Genomic DNA, 25,041 nt, shown 5'->3' on the forward strand with positions numbered 1-25,041 from the left:
AAAAAAAATTTTTTATATATAAATAAAAAAAAAAAAAAAAAAAATATATATATATATATATATATATATATATATATAGGCCTATTTATTTACTTCCAGGACATTAGACATATTTTAATTAATTAGTTAGTTCTTTATTTTATTTGGTTAGTTCTGTATTTTATTATTTACTTGCTTGCTTAAATCCAAAGTACACATTTATTTATATAATTAAAAGATATATGCAAAGTACACATTTGTTTATTTAGTTTTATAGAATATATAGCCTATGCAAAGTACAAATTTATTTAATAATTAAAAAAAAATCTTTATTGACTTAAAGCAGGATGCTGGACATTTTGTCATTCTCTTTTTAAAATTTTTTATTTATTTATTTTTTTTGACATTTTAAGTATCAAGATCAGCTTGTTTCAACATTTAAGTGTCTAAATGGTTTCATAAATCCTGTCTACACTGATCTCAAGGTGCTAATAATTCTTCCGTGATACAAGACGTTCACTATCTCTTGTCTAGTTTGAGAAATCTCTAGTGTGTTAGGTCATTCAGATAAGCTTTAACCAGCACTGTCCATCTGATGATCACATCTGGGACTTGAATGTGCACTGTCCTTAACCAGACCTTGTTGTGTTTGTGTGTTCCAGTCTCCCACAGTCAGATCACTCGCCTCTACAGCCGCTTTCACAGTCTCGATAAAGGAGAAAATGGAGCGCTCAGGTACGACATACGGCACTGAATGACATGAGTTGAGTAATAATGAACTTTAACAGTGTGTTGTTGCAACACCTTTGACCCATGAGGAAGCAGGTATTACACAAGCGGCTCGGTTACGTCTGCATGCTTGCTTTTAATGAACATCCTTTGATCGTCTCAGTTTGAGCGTATTCCGGCTCTCTGGTAAACATTCCCACCAGCCTCAGGCTCTGTAAGTTAATATGTTAAGGAATGGCTAGATCAGTGTTTGAGTTTTGACTGCAAGGAAAACATTTTTTCAATTGCACTGCTAAAAATACGACTTTAATTGTAAATATTCCTTGTAAAAGAGGGAGCTCAAGGACAGTTATGAAGCGTGTATTTCCTTGTGCCAAAGTTGTTTGCATAATGTCCTCTGTGTGTCCTCATAAGTGACCTGCGATTTATAATAGTTGAAAGGTTGTTATAAAGAAGATGAGAAAGCAGTAGCACAGTTGTGATGGTTAAAACCTGGTGATAAATGCAGTATTAATAATGCATTTATAGCACATGTATCACACACATTGTCCACAAGTATTGCAATATGTTTTAGTGTTGTGCATTTTATGTTCGAAATGGATTTGGTACCATTTCTAATTAAAGTTTAATGTGTCATCATTAGTGGTCGACCGATATTGTTTTTTTTTGACAGCCGATATCTTGGAAAGCAGGGTGGCCGATATAAAGCCGATATAATTGTATTTATTTTAATTAAAATATTTAAGAAATTTGAAATCATTTGAAAATGGATTAAAAAATACATTTGTAAAATAAACACTTTAGATGACAATGTATTTTCCACAAATAAATAAATATTTAATAAAAATATAATTAAAAAGGAAGTAAACCGTTACCAACAGAGCACTCAGTATTCTGGGAAGTTTGTGTGCACTGGGAATCATATTTTTTCAAATAAAGCCAAGGTAACACTCATTTTACATACAGCACAGTAAAAATGACATGAATATGTTTAAAGCATTCAATTTGCACGTACCGAAAGTCACGCAGAGAACACGCGATCATGCAGGATACAAATGCACACTTCACAAGATCTCAACTAGATTCAACTAAGTTTGCAAAGTTTGTGAAATTAAATTTTCATTAGCCATTCAAAGATTTGTTTAAATGATGTAAATGCGTATTTGTTAAATGCTGACGGCAAACAAGAAAGTATTATAATGTTTGACTTTCTATTAATAATAATATAAAAGCAATCGTTATAATACTTTTTGTATACATTTAATGTCCTTTGTTTAACAGTTCTATCGGATTATTAGACAGACTTCTATCCGTATTTAGACAGAACTGAAGGACGACGGCAAACAAGAGGGAGAATGTGAGCACTGTGTGCTCAGGCGCTGCCGTTCTCAGCGCCATCAAAATAAAAGTCCCGCCTCGAACGCATTGGCCAAACAGACAAACTTATCGGCAGATGCCGATATTTGGAAAAATGCCAAATATTGGCCGATATATCGGCCTTGGCGATATATCGGTCGACCACTAGTCATCATAGATTGAATAAACTATGGTGTGTTTTGAAGGATTAAAACAAAATATAGCCAAAAGTTCTTTTTATTTTGTGAAAAGAACTGTATGCACTACAAAATTGGTGAAACTAGCAACTTTTTCCCCCCAAAACTGTGACCAGGATTTTTGTTTTTGTAAGAAATAATTAATTTTATTCAGCAAGGGTCTATTAAATTGATTTTTTTTTTTAAGTTACAGAAACACATGTATAATGTTTCAAAGGTTTTCTGTTTAAAAAAAATGCTGTTCTTTTTTATACTTTCTATGCATCAAAGAACCTTGAAGAAATATATTTCCATAAAAATAGCTGCACAACTGCTTTCAAGATGAATGATAAGAAAAGAAATGTCTGTTGAGCAGAAAATCAACATATTAGAATGATTTCTGAAGGATCGTGTGACACTGAAGACTGGAGTAATTCAGCTTTTCATTACAGAAATATATTACATTTTACAATATATTCAAATAGATAACAGCATTTTAAAATTGTAATAATATTTCACATTAATACAATTTTTACAGTATTTTTGATCAAATGTAGCTTTGGTGAGACTTCTTTCAAAAACCCCAAACTTTTGTATGGAAGTGTATAATTATCCCAACTTTTTACTTGAGAACTAACTCTTTTGTAAAGCATATCTGTGACGTGTCTTATGAAACTAAACTCATTCTGTTTACCAAATATGCTGAAGTCACAAGTTGTGTTCTTGTTGTAATTGTTTGTTTTTAATTGCAACATCCTCTGTGGTTTGAAACCAGCTGAGATGATGGTTAGTTCAACAAACATCCTCAGCGATATGGTTCATATAAAAAAAAAAATCCAACAGTGTTGATGACCTGCTGTACTTGTTGTCACCCCAAACATCCGTCAGGCTGAGATTAGAGACGCAGGCTCTTGTTTGAACAATAAATAGTCACTTCATGACTTTCCTTATGCACGAGAAGGTTACTCCCAGAAATAAACCATTATGAAACTGCTTTTTCATTATTGTAATGGGATTACAGTTCTAATTGAGCACTGTAATTATTACACAGTATTCATTATTACTCATATCAGCCATATGAAGGCTGGTAGACATCAAAGTATTCTTTTAACAAGTCCCATTTTCACAGAATTAGGGATGGGCTTTCCTGCTTTATTACACGTTACATGATCCAATGTCAACCCAAGAGCACAGAGAGACGTGCGCAAGCTGAAAAACTCTTGCTGGCTCAAAGTAAAAAGCCTGAAAACAATCAAACCATGTCAGGTGTTTCAGCAGATTCACTTTTCACTAGGGACAACTGCTTTTCATTCGAGAAGGGCGGTTTTATAAGAATAATCATTGTATTGTTAAATAAGGATGGTCTCTTACATTACTATATGCACCCGGCTTGTTTGTGTAGGCGCATCTGTGTGCAGAACCTGAAATTTATCCGAAATGCATAGTAACCCCTCCCTACCTCTCTTTTTCTCCTCCTCAGCCGAGAAGACTTCCAGAGGATTCCCGAGTTGGCCATAAATCCTCTTGGCGATCGGATAATTAATGCCTTCTTCCCAGAGGGGTGAGGAACATGTCATAAGACATATGCAACGTCAGATAGATCTTTTATTGCACCAGTATAGTACACTGCATACACACTGATTTGATTGAATGCTTTTTTCTGCTTGTACAACGAACATAGTGCATTATAAAGTGCACAAATGAAAGAAAACAATTAAATATAAGTAAATGGAAAAGAAAAGACAAAATGGGTAATAAGAAAAGGAGAAATGTGTCTGTATTTCACGCCAAAAGCAAAAAAATTTAATAAAAATAATAAGAAAATAATTTCTGGATTAATAAAATTAATCTTATTTTAACTTCTTTTTTCCTGCATTATGACATTGTTTTCATGACAAATAAGTTTTAATTATGAATATATATTTACACACTACTGTTCAAAGGTTTGATAAGATTTGTTTTGTATGTTTTAAGAAAGAAGAACCATGACTGCATTTTTAAAATGTATATACAGTAATATTGTGAAATATTACAACTTCATGTGATGACAAAGCTGAATTTTCAGCATCATTACTCCAGTCTTCAGTGTCACAAGATACTTCAGAAATCATTCTAATATGCTAATATGCTGCTAAAGGAAAAAATCGTATTAATATCAATATTGTTGTGCCGCTTATTTATTGATTTATTTAGAAAATGTGATACATTCTTTTCTGAGTTTCTGATGAATAGAAAGTTCAAAAGAACAGCATTTATGTGAAATATAATTTTTTTGTAACATTAAAAATGTCTTTTTACAGTCACTTTTGATCAATTTAATGATTCCTAGCAGAATAAAAGTATCAATTTCTTTCAATAACAAAATGTACTGACCTCAAACTTTTGAACACAGTAGTGTAATTTTTTTCAAAACAAAATTTTAAATTGGGGGAAATGCGGTTCAAAGTTATGAAAATAATGTCACAATACATTATGGTTTTAAAACATAGGTTTAATTTTCCCTCTGAAAAACTATTTCAGTTTTTCTTTTTTCTTTTGAGGGCAAATTCTTGATCGGTTTCATACATTTGTCTCAATTTCTCAGAGAATGTAGTTTCCATATCAGTGCTTGTGTGAATTATTTGGCTGTAATAATGTTACTGTATGAAATCATGTTCTGTAACTTCTGCAAACTCTATCATTACTGTCTCAAAACACACAGCATGTGGGTGGTGTCACATGGGTTGTTGATTTCTTCTTGGTTTGAGTATTCCTGTGGGCTCAAATTCCTTAAAATATGAAGAAACCACTTTGTGGGCATGTCAGTGAAAAACATTGTGAAGCATGAGTCTGAAGTAGGACAGCAGTTTCCATGTTTAGGCATCAGGGAGCTTGTCTGGGGCAACGTCTGGCCCTGCAGAGATTAAAACCATATCAGTCAACCACTAGTGTGGATCTTCGTAAACACAACATCAGTTTTAAAGTCTCTGTGTGTGTGTGTGTGTGTGTGTGTGTGTGTGTGTGTGTGTCTCTCTCTGTCATGTATTTCAGTGAGGATCAGGTGAACTTTCGGGGCTTCATGAGGACTCTGGCTCACTTCCGTCCTGTGGAGGATAACGAGAAAAACAAAGACCCGACTTCTGGCGAGCCGCTCAACAGCAGGACCAACAAACTCTTCTGTGAGTTCAGCTCAAACACCTCTCATATTAATGCCAAGTTTTGGTTTGTGTCCACAAAAATATTGAGCAGCACAACTGTTGTCAACATTAATATTTATAAGAAATGTTTCTTGAGCAGCGCAGTAGCATATTAGAATGGTTTCTGAAGGATCATGTGACGCTGAAGACTGAAGTAATGATGCTGAAAATTCAGCTTTGCGTTACAGGAATGAATTACATTTTAAAACGTATTCTAATAGAAAAACATAGTAGAAATGTTCACAGGGACCTCATAAACATTTTTAAATGTTAAGTTTTTAAATACCATTTTAAACTGTTAAAGGGTTAGTTCACCCAAAAATTAAAATGCTGTCATTAATTACTCACCCTCGTGTTGTTCGAATCCCGTAAGATCTTCGTTCATCTTCGGAACACAATTTAAGATATTTTTGATGAAATCTGAGGGCTCTCTGACCCTCCCATAGACAGCAAGGTAACTACCACGTTCAAGGTCCAGAAAAATACCAAGATGATCGACAAAGCGGTGCCGGTGCTGACCCAGATCCGGCATCATGATACTGTCGTGAATGCGCGTCCACAAGTGATGCAGTAGAGACAAAAATGTGGAATAAAGTCATTATTTTTGTTTTCGTTGTGCAAAAAAGTATTCTCATAGCTTCGTAACTTTCCAGTTGAACCACTGATGTCACACGGACTACTTTGTCGATCATCTTGGTACTTTTCTGGACCTTGAACGTGGTAGTTACCTTGCTGTCTATGGGAGGGTCAGAGAGCCCTCAGATTTCATCAAAAATATGAAATAATTATAATTAATCATAATTAATGACAGAATTTTCCTTTTTGGGTGAACTAACCCTTTAAGTTTGAAAAGTCTCAAGACGATGAATGATAATGAAACTCATTTAATGCCATTTAAAAACGTAATGGCCAAAATAAAAGATGCATTAAAGTGCCCCTATTATGTGTTATGAAAGGTTCATATTTTGGTTTTGGGAGTCCCCAACAGGTTGACATGCATGCAAGGTCAAAAAACACTTTCATCGTCTTATAATATGCATTTATTTTCTTGTGTGAATTATTTGGCTGTAATAATGTTACTGTATGAAATCATGTTCTGTAACTTCTGCAAACTCTATCATTACTGTCTCAAAACACACAGCATGTGGGTGGTGTCACATGGGTTGTTGATTTCTTCTTGGTTTGAGTATTCCTGTGGGCTCAAATTCCTTAAAATATGAAGAAACCACTTTGTGGGCATGTCAGTGAAAAACATTGTGAAGCATGAGTCTGAAGTAGGACAGCAGTTTCCATGTTTAGGCATCAGGGAGCTTGTCTGGGGCAACGTCTGGCCCTGCAGAGATTAAAACCATATCAGTCAACCACTAGTGTGGATCTTCGTAAACACAACATCAGTTTTAAAGTGTGTGTGTGTGTGTGTGTGTGTGTGTGTGTGTGTGTGTCTCTCTCTGTCATGTATTTCAGTGAGGATCAGGTGAACTTTCGGGGCTTCATGAGGACTCTGGCTCACTTCCGTCCTGTGGAGGATAACGAGAAAAACAAAGACCCGACTTCTGGCGAGCCGCTCAACAGCAGGACCAACAAACTCTTCTGTGAGTTCAGCTCAAACACCTCTCATATTAATGCCAAGTTTTGGTTTGTGTCCACAAAAATATTGAGCAGCACAACTGTTGTCAACATTAATATTTATAAGAAATGTTTCTTGAGCAGCGCAGTAGCATATTAGAATGGTTTCTGAAGGATCATGTGACGCTGAAGACTGAAGTAATGATGCTGAAAATTCAGCTTTGCGTTACAGGAATGAATTACATTTTAAAACGTATTCTAATAGAAAAACATAGTAGAAATGTTCACAGGGACCTCATAAACATTTTTAAATGTTAAGTTTTTAAATACCATTTTAAACTGTTAAAGGGTTAGTTCACCCCAAAATTAAAATGCTGTCATTAATTACTCACCCTCGTGTTGTTCGAATCCCGTAAGATCTTCGTTCATCTTCGGAACACAATTTAAGATATTTTTGATGAAATCTGAGGGCTCTCTGACCCTCCCATAGACAGCAAGGTAACTACCACGTTCAAGGTCCAGAAAAATACCAAGATGATCGACAAAGCGGTGCCGGTGCTGACCCAGATCCGGCATCATGATACTGTCGTGAATGCGCGTCCACAAGTGATGCAGTAGAGACAAAAATGTGGAATAAAGTCATTATTTTTGTTTTCGTTGTGCAAAAAAGTATTCTCATAGCTTCGTAACTTTCCAGTTGAACCACTGATGTCACACGGACTACTTTGTCGATCATCTTGGTACTTTTCTGGACCTTGAACGTGGTAGTTACCTTGCTGTCTATGGGAGGGTCAGAGAGCCCTCAGATTTCATCAAAAATATGAAATAATTATAATTAATCATAATTAATGACAGAATTTTCCTTTTTGGGTGAACTAACCCTTTAAGTTTGAAAAGTCTCAAGACGATGAATGATAATGAAACTCATTTAATGCCATTTAAAAACGTAATGGCCAAAATAAAAGATGCATTAAAGTGCCCCTATTATGTGTTATGAAAGGTTCATATTTTGGTTTTGGGAGTCCCCAACAGGTTGACATGCATGCAAGGTCAAAAAACACTTTCATCGTCTTATAATATGCATTTATTTTTACCTTACTTGCTCAACAACTCCCAAACGATTCGCTCAACGATTCATTTTTCCAAACTCCTCCTTTACGTGACGCTAATCTGCAGTGATTGGTCCGATTGGTCTCATTTTCATTTCATCTTGCCTGTAATGCCTGATAAAGCAGCGTTTGTGAGCGCAGTGCTGCTTTGTGTACAGCGTTACCGGGGAAACAAGCGGCACCTAGTGGCAAAGAATGAATTTGCATTTTTATTCAGACCAACCTGAAAAGACCAACAAGTGGGCGGGCAATATGCTAATGTTACATGTTGAATTCAACATGAAACGGCTTGGGATTCGTTTGAAAAACGACTCGTTTCAATGATTCAGAGTCGACTCTTTCTTTTGAGAGATAATAACTTTATACACGGTGCACTTTCAGATTTAAAACTTTGCAGGATGTTTTCATTCACTTAGAGCTCAGAGTTACACACTGCATGAAAGGTCATTTTCAAAAGCACTTTAAAAGCTTTCAAGAATGGAGCAGTCTGTCATATCATTTTACTTGAGTATTATCTAAGCATTTAAAAGCAGGCAAAATGTAATTTCCCAAAGGGAAACAAAGGGCTTGAACTGAGCCTGGTCTTAAACTTGCTCTTTTTAATGATCCTGTAAAACATGCTTTATCTGCTCTTAATCTCTGCTCAGGAAACCTGTTCTCTGTAACAAGGCCATACAGTGTGTTCGTCTAGCACAAAGTGTTGCGACTTAAAGCTTTTAATAATATTTTGTTTTTCCTCTTATTTTTCGCAGTCGCTTTTCAGTTATACGACCTTGACCGAGACGACAAGATCTCTAGAGACGAACTGCTACAGGTAAGAGAATCGTGCTTAATGTCCAACAGAAAACCGCTACACCCGTCTCTGACACGGGAGACAAAAGAACATTCTGTATCGTCTGAACAACGAGGCACTGACTCGCCTGCCCTAGCTGATTCATAGCTATTCATATTCACAGAAGACGCTCTGTTAGACTGGGAAACCCAGAAGATCAGGTTTAGGGGACTTCAGACTCAGACAGAGACACATTATTTGTACTTTCCTGTCAAACATTGGAAATAGAATTAACCCATGGTATTTCAGGGATATATTATTTTTTACTTTCCTGTCAAACATGGAAATGCTTGTTTTTTTTTCTTTGATACTGTTATATTTTAACCTGAATTTCTATGCTTGTACATATTACTAGATTTTTTAATAATACAAACCTATGAAAGGTTTGTGTATATATATTTTTTTTTACATTTTACAAATGCAAAATGTATAAAACTTGTTTATACTGTTGTGTAATCAATGAACATATGTTAATGTAGCTACAAAATATTTCTGAATTATCATTGCAATGTGTAATCTTTCCACAAGCCCATGGGAATGCTTATCCTTCTATTAATTTCTGTTAGGGAATATTTATTTTATCAAATCCCCTTTTTTTTAATTTTTTTTTAATTTATTTTTTTTACCCCTTAAATTTATACTATGTATTTTTTATTCATTCATAGTTGGATTTCTTTTTGTTGCTTAGTTTTTGCTGACTTTATTCCACTCTTCACATATAAAATAATAAACAGCACTTTGCTCCACTTAAACAGGTTTGTTGTTCCCAATAGTTTTTAACTGTCCCATCTTGGGGGGGAAAAGCCTCTTTATAAAGCTTCTATACATTTTTTGATAGATTCACAAATCAAACCACACTGAAATAAAGTTAAGATGAGTATAAAATGATAATTGATAAAGAGATATTGTTAAAAATAAACTTAAGCCACTTATAAGGAAGGATATGCAGTGTGACTGATAAAACATAATTAATTGTCTCTAGCATACTTGTATTACTTTACTATTACTGGGTGGGTCAACACTGAATAATTATTTAGAATTCTAACATTATAAAATCCAGTATGAACCTTTTTTGCAGGTTTGTTTCAGTAGATGGTCTTTTTGAACCTCAGGAGTGTTGTGAAATAAGTCATTTGGAAAAGTGTGTGGATAGGGAATTGCAGTCTGCTGTTGAGCCACTTGATGGCACCAGATAATAATGTAAAAAATTAAAACCGACACTCAAACTTGGTGTTTTCCAGGTTTTGAGAATGATGGTGGGTGTGAATATTTCTGATGAGCAACTTGGAAGCATTGCAGACAGAACCATCCAGGAAGCTGACACTAATGGAGACATGTGTATCTCCTTCAGTGAGTTCACCAAGGTAATGCCAGGAAAAGCAAGTAGGTGTGTTCTACTTCAGGAAATAGTCCACACAAAAATTAGCTGAAAGTTGACTCCTCCAAGATGAACATGAGTTCATTATTTCATCGGAACTGAACTGGAGAAATTTAGCATTACATCATTTCCTCACCAGTAAATCCTCGACAGTGAATGGGTGCCGTCAGAATGAGAGTCCAAACAGCTGATAAAAACATCTAAATAATCCACAAGTAATCCACACCACTCCAGTCCATCAATTAACATCTTGTGAAGTGTGAAGCCACACGTTTGTGAGAAACAAATCCATTGTAAAGGTGCTTTTAAAGTCCATAATTTATTAATAGCACTTCCTCCAGTGAAAAAGTTCATTGCCTGTTGTACTCTCATATCAAAATCCACCAAAATATGTGGTGCTTGATCTGAACATATTTCTCTCCTGATCCAGACGAGATTAGAATGCAATATTATGGATTGAGGATTCATTTTCAACTGGAAGCAACGGAAGTTAAGAACCGTCTTGATGATGGATTTGATCATTTTTTGACATTAATTGATAGGCTGGAGTGGTGTGGATTACTTGTGGATACTTGTGATGTTTTTATGAGCTGTGTGGACTTTCATTCTGACGGCACCCATTCACTGCAGAAGATCCATTGGTGTGCAAGTGATGGAATGCTAAATTGTTCCCTTTTGCCTCAGGAAAGCAACAATGATATGAAAGTGATTAAAAGTTTTTGGGTGATTTGTTTATTTTCAAACACCCTTTTTCGTTCCTCAGGTATTGGAAAAAGTGGATGTCGAACAGAAGATGAGCATCCGCTTCCTTCACTGAAAACCAAATGTGTTCTGAACTCTGATTGGAGACCATCAGTGTCAATAGAAATAAGACACGCCCCCTGATTCTTCTCTCTGTGGGCTGATTTATCCTTTTTAAACATGATCACGTTCTCATCATGTTGCGTTTGTTTCAATCATCTATCACTCTTGAGTTGCTGTTGCACTAGAAGGCCAGATCCAGTGCCTTCGCTATTCTCAAAAGTCACAGCGGCTTTTATCTTGTAAAATTCTATTTATTCCGGCTGTGAAAGCAGCTGATTAAAACTTTCCAAATGGCGAAGCTGTCACTGATATTGATACTGGTGGATGCTTGTTGTCATGCCCATTTCGTCACCAACTTAAAGGCCAAATCTTCCGAGAAACTTTCCTTCTCACCCATAAAAATGATATTTCGCTCCACAAAAATACCTCAATGTAAGGGTGGAAAAGGGTTTTTTCATTCTCGTAATTTATAATGATCTTAAGTCATCAGCACATAAGAGGGAGTGAAATTGCTGAATGCCTCTTTTAACTCTGAAAAATGTATTTTTCACTGAATTTGAGTGGGGTTTTCTCTTTAAATGCCTGATAAACAGAAGAGAAGCAGTTCATTTGAGTATTTATAATTAGTCATTCTACACTCCCATTTCATTTTTAAATTACATATGCATAGTTAAGTCTTTTTAAAGGTGAAGCATGTCATTTTCTGTGTCACTGCGGTACCAAACGAAACTAAGATCTGTTTAAGCATCCAAATTTGACATGATGATGACAACATTACCCGAAATGCTAACCCTGAGTATTAAACAGTGCGAGATGTGATGCACACCAAAGTTTGCGGAAATAAAATTGTGCGCTGTTAATCTCATCTATCTTAAAATAGTTTGCCTGGCAGACGATAACAGTTGAAAAAAATCTGTTAGACCTTACATTTGAAAGATGGACTCAAGACATAGAGGGACCAGAATATAATGTGCTGCATGACTCGTAAACAAACATATAGAACTATGGAAGCCCATAAAGGTAAATGCAACTTTTTATCTCACAATTCAGACTTTTTTTTTTTTTTTTTTTTTCAGAATTGTGAGGTACCAACTCATAATTGCTAGATATACCCCCGGTTTCACAGACAAGGCTTAAGCCTAATCCTAGACTAAAATGTAAGTCTGAGCTGTTTCAACTGAAAGAAACTTGCACTGACTGATCTTAAAATATATCAGTGCCTTTGTTTTATCTCAAGATGCACACCAGTAATGTTTTTTTCTAAGTGTGTCCATAAAAATTACTTAAATGTCCTAATTGAACTATGGCCTAATCCTGGCTTAGTCTACGCCCTGTCTGTGAAACCGGGCCATAAATTCAGAATTGTGAGAGAAACTCGCAATTCAGAAATTTTTCTCGCAGTTGCAAGTTTATATCTCACAATTCTGACTTCTTTTCTCAGAATTGTAAAATATAATCTTGCAAATGTAAGTTATAAAGTCCAATTTTGAGGGGAAAAAAGCTGTTTTCTTACAATTGTTGCAATTCTAAGTGAATTGTGAGAAAAATTCGCAATTATATATATATTTTTTTATTCAGTGGTGGAAACTGGCTTCCATATAGAGCGCTTAACAATATGGCAAAGACACTTTGAACTCTTTAGCAACACTATAATATTTTGAACAGCCAAATACAACTCACCTCCTTCAGAAAATGTACAAATCTTTGCAATTCTGTTTAGTGGTGCAGAAATGACTCCCTTCACCTTTTCAGCTCTCATTCATTCGGTCCAGTCAATTTCGAAATTGATTTAGAGTTGGGTGTGATTTGTTCTATATTACATATGTTCTCAGAGTTGTCATGCATCATTATTTATAAGAAGGGTACTTGAAGCCAAATGTCACTCAATTATTTGTTGACTGAACACTTAAGTTGATGAGGGTCTTCGCTTTATAGATATATGAACAAAATCAAAGTTACGTGCCCGTGTCCTTGACGGATGTAAACACTAATTGTTCGATTATCAACGCTACAATTAAATCCACGTATCGTTCACAGATACTTGAAATTCTTCAGCATTTCTTGCGGATTCCTGCTTTATGCACAGATTTCTTGAATATGTTTGACGAGCTGTAGTGTGAAAGGTTTTCACAGCCTTTCCTGAGAACAAAAAATAAATAAATGAACTCATTCAATGTGGTGTAATAATTATGATATACACTTGAGATGTGGGCTCTGTGATTTAGTCATGTATGGTTTTGATTCAAATAAATTCAAGTGCCATGATTCCCTAGTGTTTTGTGGTGCAACTGTCTCTGGTGTGATCCGGTTTGCAGTGCGACAGACTAAACAAATTCCAAATAATTGTGGATAGCATGCTCATAATGAAAACAAGCTTTCGTAGGATTTAAAAGCAGAATGTTAAGCGTTTGCGTATTTTAAAGCACTTGAAATGTAATAATGTTCAGTTGAGCTATAAAGTTGTCTTCGCTAATCTTTTGAGAAAAGATGGATGGAGTTCTGTTTGTGTAATTTCCTTGGTTTCCTTGGGCGTAGAAAGTATCCATTAAAGGGGTCATATGATGTTGCTAAAAAGAACATTATTTTGTGTATTTGGTGTAATGAAATGTTTATGCATTTTAAGGTTTAAAAAAACATTATTTTCCACATACTGTACATTATTGTTTCTCCTCTATGCCCCTCCTTTCTGAAACACGTCGATTTTTACAAAGCTCATCGGTCTGAAAAGCGAGGTGTGCTCTGATTGGCCAGCTATCCAGTGAGTTGTGATTGTCCGAATACGGAAATGTTACGCCCCTTACTGTGATGCCATCTCCCGGCTGGAGCGACAAGACAAAAACATTAAAACCCATTATAAACGAGGCATTTGTTGTATCCAGTGGGACATAATTACGGATTATAATGACTTTTACTGTCTTTTTACATGTTGCATTGCATCGCACCGTGTAAACATAAAACCATGTCTACATTTGTGATCTGAGAAACGACAAACTACAAACGGTACTCTACACTGCTCAAAACATCATCAGTGGCAAATTCTTTAAATATAAAAAACTTACTTACAGACTATGAGTCAGAACAGCCGACATTGTAGTCTACTCTCCAGGATCAGGAAACAGTCCTCCATAAAATGTGCTGCACACATCTGAATATTTGGGTTGAACTGTTCTGGAACAGTGTTGTAAATACAACTTAACCACTGATTTCTAGTCGTGTCCTCTTTTGGAAGACCAAACAAAGTAGTTTTGCTTTCACAACGAAACACAGCGTCACACACGGTGGCCTAGAGTGAGCAGAGGCCGGCTTGAGTGAGCGGTGGAGGGCTTGCGGCAACCATATGTGACGCCCCCGAGCTGGACTCTGCTTCGTCCACGGTGAAAGCCGATCCGGTGATGTATTCCTTCAGCGACCAGCACGGATCAGCTCCAGGCATGACGAAGCAGATATCGTCCTCTTTTGGAAGACCAAACAAAGTAGTTTCGCTTTTACAACGAAGCACACAGCGCCTTCATGACATGGCGGCGGCGGCGGCAACAACAATACTACAGCGAGAATAAAAGTTACGCCTTCTTTCTTTGCGTGAACATTTGGGCGGCGTTATGCAAATCTTCCCACACAGTGACGTAGACATGTGGGGGCGTGTTAGAACGAGCCGTTTTAGGTAGGCGTGGTTAACATCTTACATTTTATAAAGAATATATATTTGGATTTGAGACTTTAGTCTTTGCAACTTTGCAGATCTTTTTTATGCACCAAGAGCTTGTAACACTCCAAAGAGAAAGAAAAAATGTAAATCGCATCATATGACCCCTTTAATTTTGTGAAAGATTGGGTGACAGCACTTATTTTTATACAGTTCTAAGTATTATCAAGACCAATACTTCCAATACAAATACTGATAATTCTGTTAAATTGGTTTATTTTTGTGATTTCTATGTATAAAATTGGTAATTACAGCCGTTTTATTAAAAGCTGTCATCATTAACAGTAAAATAGCAAAGCATGATACAAAATCCCATTATTTGGAGGACAGGAGGCATTTAGTAGATTGTGTACAACAGAAATTTCCATGTCTAATATGATATGTGGGCGTCACGGGGTAAAAGTCAACATCCAGATTAGGTCAAAATGAACAGGGTTGAGTTTCTCTAAAGCATCATGACCATTGGTGGCAATGGATCTATGATGTACTTGGGCTTACAATGTTTCTGAGAAACGCAGCCCAGATTTTTGATATGGAACCTGGGGATATGTTATAGTTTTATTATCCAAAAATTAAAAAATTTAGAAAAAAAATACAATACAAAAATACGCTTTATACAATACTGAGTGTGTCAAAGCAGCTTTACAGTGTCAACAGGAAAATAGTTTGTCAATAACGCAAGAGGACAATGACAAAGAGTCGTTTTTCCAGCTGAAGTCAATTCAGTGATGTCATCATCCAGTTCAGTTCTCTTCCAATAGTTTCTGTGCAATCAGTCAAACGTCCCCAAAGCCAAAGGCAACAGTGGCAAGGAACCAAAACTCCATCGGTGACAGAATGGAGGAGAAACCTTGGTAGAAACCAGGCTCAGTCAGGGGCCAGTTCCATGTGCTAATATTATAATTAGTACTTATGATGTTTACAGGTCAAACTGAGTATAATTTGTTTTAATACAATGAAAAATAGTAAAGAGTAACCACAAATCAAAACATTATAACAAACTATATATATATAATTGTATTTAATATTTAAATTTTCACAAACTGAATATACTGTATACAGTAATTATAACTTTTTACAAATTAAACCTTTAAAAAATACTATTTCTACAGAACTATGTGACAGTTTCCACTTGAAATGTATGACGCACACTCATTCTTCTAGTCTACAAAAGCTGACATTGAAGTAGAAAAATTGGAAACAACAAAAAGTCAGTAATCAACTCTTGTTATTTGCGTTTTGTCTTTGTCCAGAAATACAAAGGCCTTAAATGTGCATGCCTGACCATGTTCTGGTACAAATCTGATGATGATAACTGCAAAACCCTGCTTTTATGAAGCATTTCCTTAGACTATTGCATTCAGGAGACCTACACAAAGACTCCTGGTGATCTACTCGCGTTCCCAAGCACCCATTCATCTATTGTCCTGTGCCAGACGTTTTAAAAACTGCCCCATTTATGCTTCTTTGTCCACGCCCTGCTCACTTTCACACTTTTACCCTGTGTGAAACACATCAATATGCCCTAATCAATAGTCTTTTGTCTTCAATTTGTACATTTACATGTGAAAAACAATCCGCCGCATCAACATCAGCCTCTATTCTGCATCTACTCATCGTAGCCTTTGTAATGCCAGTCTAGATGATTTAATCTGTATTGCAAGTCAATTTAGAATTTTCATGTATTTTGTATGTTTCTGTTTTTAATTGTTGTGGTTCCATATAGGTTACTATTTTTATAATATAGTTGTAGGTCAAACTGAACCTAACTGTTTGATTTCCCCCCAAAATCACACTATGAAAGATAGTAAATATTAACCACTAAAAATAGCAACCAGATCAAAACAGTATTTTAACTAAATTGAATTTATAAAAACACAGTACAAATCTAAATATAATTTTTTTCACATTGTCTAGTTGTATTTAATATTTGCGACCCTGGACCACAGAACCAGTCATAAATCGCACAGGTATATTTGTAGCAATAGCCAACAATACATTGTATGGGTCAAATATGTTCTTTTATGCCAAAAAATCATTAGGATATTAAGTAAAGATCATGTTCCATGAAGATATTTTGTAAATGTCCTGCCGCAAATATATTAAAACTTAATGTTTGATTAGTAATATGCATTGCTAAGAACTTCATTTGGATGACTTTAAAGGCGATTTTCTCAATATTTAGATGTTTTTGCACCTTCAGATTCCAGATTTTCAAATAGCCGAGTTGTGTCTCAGCCAAATATTGTTCTATCATAACAAACCATACATCAATGGAAAGCTTATTTATTCAGATTTCAGATGTATAAACCTCAATTACAAAAAAAAAGAAGATCCTTGTGACTGGGTTTGTTGTCCTGGGTCACATTTGAATTTCCACAAAATGTGAATATGCAGTAATTACAGCGCTTTTTGTTTTTTTTGACAAATGTAACCCTTATAACGTGCTTGATCAGTAAGTCGGTATATATTTGTTTGATCATTTTGTTGTTTTTACACCTCGTATAATGCATATTTAAATGCTGCTCATAATGTTCGGTGAGTTTTCCCCTCACGATGGGCCCACGCTTCAGCATAGTCGCCTGACATCTGTTACTTTTCTCAGCGCTGGTCAGGACAGGCCAATCACAGTCGACGCCCCTCCCCCCAGCTCTTTAACACTGAAACGGAAGCGGGTTTCGCCGCAGAAATGAAAGGAATAATCAGAGGGGCTATGATTAGGAAATGGCAAAAGATGTGGGATAGGGACATAAAGGGTCGGCATCTATACAACATTCAAAAACAAGTTGGTAATGGAAGGAAACACTTTGGAAGTAGGAAGGAGGACACAATAATATCTAGACTCCGTATTGGTCACACAGCTCTTAATCAATCATTATTTATTATTGGTAAACATGAATCAGGTAATTGCAATAATTGTGGTATACCAGAGACTGTGGAACATATGCTATTGCATTGTGAAGCATATGAGAGAGAAAGAATGCGATTAATAGAAGAATTAAGTTTGTTGAATATTGAAAGAATTACAATTAAGACAATACTTGAGTATGCTTCAGCACAGTATAAAGTCTATAATGCAATTATTAATTATTTGAAAGCAATAGGTTTAATAAATAGAATTTGAAGATCACATAATGAAGTATATAAAATAATTGTATCCTTGTGTAATACTCCTTTGGTCAAACTAAAGGTTATTAGATTTTTTTTTTTTTGTATATACTGTCACCAATATACGTCATGCTCCACACTCCAGTCCAGTAGGTGGCGGAAATGCACCTTTTAAGTGGGTTTGCCAACCGCCATTAAAAAGAAACGAAGAAGAAGAAGAAGGGTTTCGCCATGTGACGTCATTTCCACCTGCCCCATTAGCCGCGGTTTCCTTTGTTAGGACAAGTACAAAAGCTTGGGCACGCATTTCCAGCTCCACTCTCCTGCACGCGCTGTTTGAGATCTCTGCAGAAGTCCAGTAAGCCGTGAGCGACATGGATGCTAATAACAGCAACGCTAAGCGTAAGAACAGCGTCGGAGACGGTAAATATCTGCCGGAGTTACTGGCGGAAAAAGACAGCCTGGACTCTTCATTCACGCACGCCATGAAGCTCCTCTCTGCAGGTCAGTGCTTCTTCATTCAGTATTAAACAATTCACGCAGAACTACTGTCTGTAGCTTCTGTAATTCTTATGAAACGGTGAAGTCAGGACCTTTGACCGCTGGTTGGTTCATATTCTTCAGCACGTGCGTCGGTGGAGCGCGCGTTGCAGGCCGCATGCAGTGGATTTGGGCCTTGCTGCGTTTTCATTGTTCGTGTTTTGTTTTTTTATGCTCTGCTGTAATTTGTGTTTTGTGCTGTTTTGCATTGTTTAATTTTGGAGATGTGGAAAGTAATTTTGTACCATAGACTAAAATAAAAATAAAAACTACACGCGCAGCGCCGGGAGGTTTGGCTCACACCATATAATTGCCTTGTTACGAATAGGATTAAATTAGGTCAAATTGTAACCTTTAAAAAAAAATAAAAAATACATTGTATGATTTGGCCTGAGGTGCTGAATTTGCACACGTGCAAATGTGCATGCGGTTTTAATAGAGAATAGCACGAGCGTGGCATCTCCTGATGCATTTAGACTCATTACACATTATGGTTGAGGATGCGTGTATGTGGCTCACTTTGGCCACGAGCGTTTGCATTTCCTTTGTGGAGAAAGACAATCCCATGATGCATTGCTTCAAGCTCTGTGGGAGGGAAAAGAATCCCAGGATTGCAGACAATGCAAGAAAAACGCGGGTTATAAATGAACCAATTCTGTACTGAAATATTTTTATGCGAAATGTGTAATTAATAGTTAGGGCAGTGGTTCCCAAACCTGTCCTGGAGGCCCCCCTGCCCTGCACCTTTTGTATGTCTCCCTCTTATCTAACACACCTGATTCCACTCATCAGCTCATTAATAGAGAGTGCAAGAACTAAATTGGGTGTCTGATTAGGGAGACATACAAAATGTGCAAGACAGGGGGTCCTCCAGGACAGGTTTGGGAACCACTGAGTTGGGGCATTCCACCGATTCCGGAAAGTGCAAATTGTTTTTTTTCCCTCCAATTTCATTGAATACCTGGATTTCCCCACTGCCTTCTGTTTTAGGTTTCTTGAAATGGAGAAAATAGTTACGTTGTTATTGTAGATGTTAAGACGTTATTATCTCTTGGTATCGTTTTTATTATTTATTGGGTTATAAATTGTGTAACTTTCTTGTGCGTGTAAAAGCCCTGCATTGTTGCATTAGTCTATCGTGTTTGATTCCTTAAAGTCAAGTCTGGCTGTGATGCATTGCATAGAAAGTGTATTATGGTTTCAACCACAAAGCAGAGTCAACATTTTAGAACAATTTTATGCTTGCTTATCTACATCCATTAAATGGATTGATGCATGTAATGGAAATGCAAGTCTGCCCAGTCATCTGTGGTTCGGTCCACCGAGACAGTAACTGGTTCCACATGACGACACTGCATTTGCAAATTACTGGTTTTCATGCTATTTTGTTATATCAATTACATTTAATGTGTATATGTATGCGTGTTGTGTGTGTGTGTGTTTTTTTTAATTTATTTTTTTTAACACTTTATTTGCACCTAGACATTAAGTCTTATGACAAAGTTTGCTCTGAGCTGATCTTGTGTTTTCTTTTGCAGAGATTGAAAGGGTTCAGAAAGGTGAGCCTAAGAAAGAGTCCGAGACATATCTGGATCTGTTAACCGCCAAGAACGTGAGGGTGAAGGAGAGGGTGCTCATTCCTGTGAAGCAATACCCTCGGGTAAGTCATTACACTGTCTGGGTTTTGTCTGTACATTGCAAGGACCTGTTGTTGGTTAACAAATAATTTCTCAATATTTCCACTCAGTTCAATTTTGTGGGAAAGATTCTGGGGCCGCAGGGCAGCACCATCAAACGTCTGCAGGAGGACACCGGCGCGAAGATCTCAGTGCTGGGCAAAGGATCCATGAGAGATAAGAACAAGGTAATGAGCCAGGCTGCGTCACTAATGTGTTTACTGTTGAATGACCTGGTTACTAAAGATTAAATCGTGAAACCTGCAGGAAGAGGAGCTGAGGAAGGGTGGCGATCCGAAGTATGCACACTTGGCCATGGAGCTGCATGTGCACATCGAGGTTTTTGCTCCAATTCCTGATTGTTATCTGCGTATGGCTCATGCCATGGATGAGGTCAAGAAGTTCCTAATGCCTGTAAGTGTGAATGCAAGCAAATTGGTGCTTTACCCCATTACCATTTTTCATATTTTTATCACTCGTTTCATTTTAGTTTTATCTTCATTTTAATATGTTTAATTGTGCATGCTCATTTTCCCTGTTTTTAACAAATAAAAAAATAATAAAAAAAACACCCAAATGTCTAGTAAAATTCTCAGAAGTGGAAGTTGTCATTGTTGGATCAACTGGTGAACAGAAACTACTATTTTTTTAGCGGTCCCATTTGCTCCACTTACAAAAGTGAAAAAAACAATCCATGATAGCATTTCTATGGCTAAGGTAATTTAATAACTAGAAATGTCATCTCAGTCTGTGAAATTTTTTTTTATTTGTCTAAATTGAGATTAAATTTAAAATAATAGCAGTAATAACTCAATTTAACATAATGACCTGGTTACTAAAGATTAAATTGTGAAACCTGCAGGAAGAGGAGCTGAGGAAGGGTGGCGATCTGAAGTATGCACACTTGGCCATGGAGCTGCATGTGCACATCGAGGTTTTTGCTCCAATTCCTGATTGTTATCTGCGTATGGCTCATGCCATGGATGAGGTCAAGAAGTTCCTAATGCCTGTAAGTGTGAATGCAAGCAAATTGGTGCTTTACCCCATTACCATTTTTCATATTTTTATCACTCGTTTCATTTGTTTTATCTTCATTTTAATGTTTAATTGTGCATGCTCATTTTCCCTGTTTTTAACAAATAAAAAAATAATAAAAAAAACCCCCAAATGTCTAGTAAAATTCTCAGAAGTGGAAGTTGTCATTGTTGGATCAACTGGTGAACAGAAACTACAATATTTTTAGCGGTCCCATTTGCTCCACTTACAAAAGTGAAAAAAACTATCCATGATAGCATTTCTATGGCTAAGGTAATTTAATAACTAGAAATGTCATCTCAGTCTGTGAAATTTTTTTTTATTTGTCTAAATTGAGATTAAATTTAAAATAATAGCAGTAATAACTCAATTTAACATTGTTGCAACCACACGCACATTTATATTTACATATTATATATTTTAATGGACTTTCACTGGAGCTGTAATCTGCTGTTTAAATCCATTTGAAATGAAATTAAACTATTTAATAATGGTTAACTGTTCAGCCTGTTTTATCCTTTTTCTTGTGTGTCAGGTGGAAGGGTTTGAGGAGATGCACCCGGATGCATTCATGGATCCAGGGTTTCTGAACGGCTCTCAGGATATTCATGGCCCTGGCAGAGGTCTCCCTCCTGGTCGAGGCCGTGGTGGCCCACCACCCCCAATGGGACCTAGGTGAGAGAACTATATCAAATATATAGCCTCTGTTACACAACGTGCATCTCTTAATAATTTTGTCTCGCGTAATGTGAACTATTTGGAGTACATGTGTAGTAATCCATATATATGTTGATGTACTCGAAGGGGTCGTGGTATGCCGCCTCGTGGAGCACCACGTGGCGGAGCACCAAGAGGAGGTCCAGGGCGTGGAGCTGCAGCGAGGGGAGCCCCCGCTGGAAGAGGTGGCCCTCCATCCCAAACACCAGCCAGAGGAGGCACAGCCGCTCGCTCAAGACCACCAGCCTCGACTCAGAGGATGACACCAGCATCCGCTCTCTCCCACCAACAGCACCCAGCCAAACCTGAAACCTATGGCGAATATGTAAGTCAATATCCACAACACCACTGTTACCTTTAACTGTTATATATACTGCCTTTCAGAAGTTTGGGGTTGGTTTGTTTAAATCGATTAAAAGTGACTCGGACATTTAGAATGTTACAAATATTTCTATTCCAAATAAATGCTGTTCTTTTGACCTTTCTGTTCATCAAACAAACTTAAACACAATCTTCATAAAACATCACTTCCATTTTGAAGTGATTTTGAATTTCAATATTTCACAATATACCTGTTTTTACTGCATTTAATCAAGCATTCAGCTTTAGTGAACATAAGAAATAATAGAAGAAATGGTAACAACCCCAAACTTTTGAATGGTCATGTACTACAAGACTCTTTGGCACATGGTTTTGTAATTAAATAATTGGTGCAATACTAGTTTGTGACTGCATTTCCTTTATTTGACTACAAAAAAAAATTTAGATTTAAGTAACCAACCAGTCTGTTGGAATTAGCCAATATTTTGTTAAACTTAAATTCAAAAGTCAGTTAAAAGAACCATTTGTTTGTGACTCGGACCACACTGGTAGCTCTGTATGCCTTTTTTTTTTTAGTTTTTTTTGGCTCTGCATTTAGCATTAGTCTCTTTTATTGTATTACTTTTGCTGCCACTTTGTAGAAACGCGCGTTTCCTATTTCCAGTGAAAAGACCAAAAACTTTGCCAATATTCTATAGAATATTTTCAGCTCGTGATACATCTTCGTGTTTTCTCAGGCATATGAAGAACCATACGCAGAGCCTTCCTATGAAGGGTATGAGAGCTACTACAGTCAGCCTGCTCCACAGCAGTGAGTGCTGTTTGCTGCTTTTTATAATTGGTGCAATACTAGTTTGTGACTGCATTTCCTTTATTTGACTACAAAAAAAAATTTAGATTTAAGTAACCAACCAGTCTGTTGGAATTAGCCAATATTTTGTTAAACTTAAATTCAAAAGTCAGTTAAAAGAACCATTTGTTTGTGACTCGGACCACACTGGTAGCTCTGTATGCCTTTAGTTTTTTTTGGCTCTGCATTTAGCATTAGTCTCTTTTATTGTATTACTTTTGCTGCCACTTTGTAGAAACGCGCGTTTCCTATTTCCAGTGAAAAGACCAAAAACTTTGCAAATATTCTATAGAATATTTTCAGCTCGTGATACATCTTCGTGTTTTCTCAGGCATATGAAGAACCATACGCAGAGCCTTCCTATGAAGGGTATGAGAGCTACTACAGTCAGCCTGCTCCACAGCAGTGAGTGCTGTTTGCTGCTTTTTTCACATTGATCACAGTTTCTCAGATGCCATGTAGTTTTCTTCTCATCCAATGTCTTGCCTTCAATTACTTTTAGAACTTTGTACAAAACTGCTTTTAACTCCCCTCCCCTCTATCTCTTTCTCAGAGACACAGAGTATTATGATTACGGTCACGGAGAGGCACAAGAAACTTACGAGTCTTACAGTAAGACATTTTCTCTTTTCTGCATGCATTGAGTGAAATGTGCAGCTTTTTTGGCACATCTTTGAGACAATACAGCCAGATTGTACTACAGACTCTAATGTAAAACCTTTATCATGCATAAACCTGTGTCTGATGCCAGGAACACTGTAAGATACACTAAGCTATCCTGTTGTCTTATTAAGGGTGTGTGTTTGTTTCTAGCTGAAGATAACTGGGAGGGCGGAGCTTGGGGTGGTGCCGGTGGAAAGGCTCAGGCTGCCCGACAGGGCAAAGCGTATCGGGAGCATCCATACGGCAGATACTGAGAGCTGTCCGTCACTACGGTTGCCTGGCAACATCCTCCCCTCCTAACCTCTTGTAACCACCTAAAGTAATTCTAGTTGTTATTTTTGTCTTCTGTTTTGGTTAAGACTTCTTTTTAATATTCTGAATCTACTCTTTAAGTAGGGCGATGACCATAAGTTCGATGTGACATTTTACATTTGCGATTTATATGCTGTGCTTATTCTCTTTGCATTTGTTTTTTAGTTTTGCTGTTTTTGTTCATTTATTTTAATGCTTAAGTGTTTCTTCTCTGAAAAAGTTGATACCTGAATGCTAGATAATTAGCTGATGGTCATGTGTAAAATTACTTGCTTAAAAGAAGAAAACTGCTTGTTAATGTCACTTAGACTTATTCCAAACGCGCTTTTGTAAGGCATAACAAAAACACTTCGAGGAATGCACAAATATTAGTTCCTGTACAAACCAACATGTTATTTTTCAAAGAACAAATTCTATTTGGTTTGAGGCTATTTGTTGAAAGTCTCGTAAAAACATTCAAACTTCGCATCTACTGATTAGTTTTGTTAAATGAGCAAAACAAATATTGCAAAGTTTGTAGTTTACTTGTAGTCTGACAAAAAGGACAACTCAAATCTTTGTACGTACAATACTCCAATATTAAAAACTTGTTCTTTGGTGTTTATAGATTTGCAGTTTTCGAAATATTAGTAAAATTGTGTGCATTTTCTAACTAGGGAACTAAATATGTCCAAAATGTCTCCCTATCGGTTTGTCAATAAAGCATAGTTTTCTTTTACAGCCTTCAAAACTTTTGTATTTGACTATTTTTTTTTATTTTTATTATTATTAAAGTGCTAATATTCATCCCATATAAAACTGTTTCAAACTGTCCAAATTCTGCATGCAGTTTATAACATCACAACATTTGGATAAAACTTGTTTTACTCAATGCTGTTCAAAATATATTGTGTATAAACCGTTGATAAATAGCCTGCAATTATTTGTATTAAGTAGATCGTGAAAAATTTGCATATGTCTTGTACAGGAACAATTGGCCTCAATATTATTAAAGACAAATATTTCCAAAAT

General features: G+C 36.4%; 2 protein-coding genes across 3 annotated transcripts in view; both read left to right on the forward strand.

The window, feature by feature from the left end:
- Positions 1 to 11,595, forward strand: part of chp1 (calcineurin-like EF-hand protein 1) — a 14,632-nt gene extending 3,037 nt beyond the window's left edge. The window contains exons 2-7 of the mRNA XM_016288825.1: positions 642 to 714; positions 3,721 to 3,801; positions 5,271 to 5,398; positions 8,844 to 8,905; positions 10,165 to 10,287; positions 11,065 to 11,595. Of these exons, the coding sequence (XP_016144311.1) occupies positions 642 to 714; positions 3,721 to 3,801; positions 5,271 to 5,398; positions 8,844 to 8,905; positions 10,165 to 10,287; positions 11,065 to 11,118 (521 nt within the window). The 3' untranslated portion in view covers positions 11,119 to 11,595. The remainder of the gene's footprint in view (positions 1 to 641; positions 715 to 3,720; positions 3,802 to 5,270; positions 5,399 to 8,843; positions 8,906 to 10,164; positions 10,288 to 11,064) is intronic.
- A 6,548-nt stretch (positions 11,596 to 18,143) lies between these two features.
- khdrbs1a (KH domain containing, RNA binding, signal transduction associated 1a) lies at positions 18,144 to 24,296 on the forward strand. 2 transcript variants are annotated; one of them, XM_016288821.1, is made up of 9 exons: positions 18,144 to 18,420; positions 19,995 to 20,116; positions 20,204 to 20,320; positions 20,400 to 20,546; positions 21,703 to 21,842; positions 21,972 to 22,209; positions 22,943 to 23,016; positions 23,609 to 23,667; positions 23,869 to 24,296. In XM_016288821.1, the coding sequence occupies exons 1-9, from the start codon at positions 18,291 to 18,293 to the stop codon at positions 23,970 to 23,972; spliced, it is 1,131 nt and encodes a 376-aa protein (XP_016144307.1). In that variant the 5' UTR covers positions 18,144 to 18,290; the 3' UTR covers positions 23,973 to 24,296. The 2 variants fall into 2 exon arrangements, with proteins under 2 accessions (XP_016144307.1, XP_016144308.1); XM_016288822.1 differs by lacking the exon at positions 20,400 to 20,546 and adding an exon at positions 20,995 to 21,141.
- Positions 24,297 to 25,041: the final 745 nt, after the last annotated feature.

Source organism: Sinocyclocheilus grahami, unplaced genomic scaffold (assembly GCF_001515645.1).
Source record: "Sinocyclocheilus grahami isolate Dianchi unplaced genomic scaffold, SAMN03320097.WGS_v1.1 scaffold234.1, whole genome shotgun sequence".
Lineage (NCBI taxonomy): Eukaryota > Metazoa > Chordata > Actinopteri > Cypriniformes > Cyprinidae > Sinocyclocheilus > Sinocyclocheilus grahami.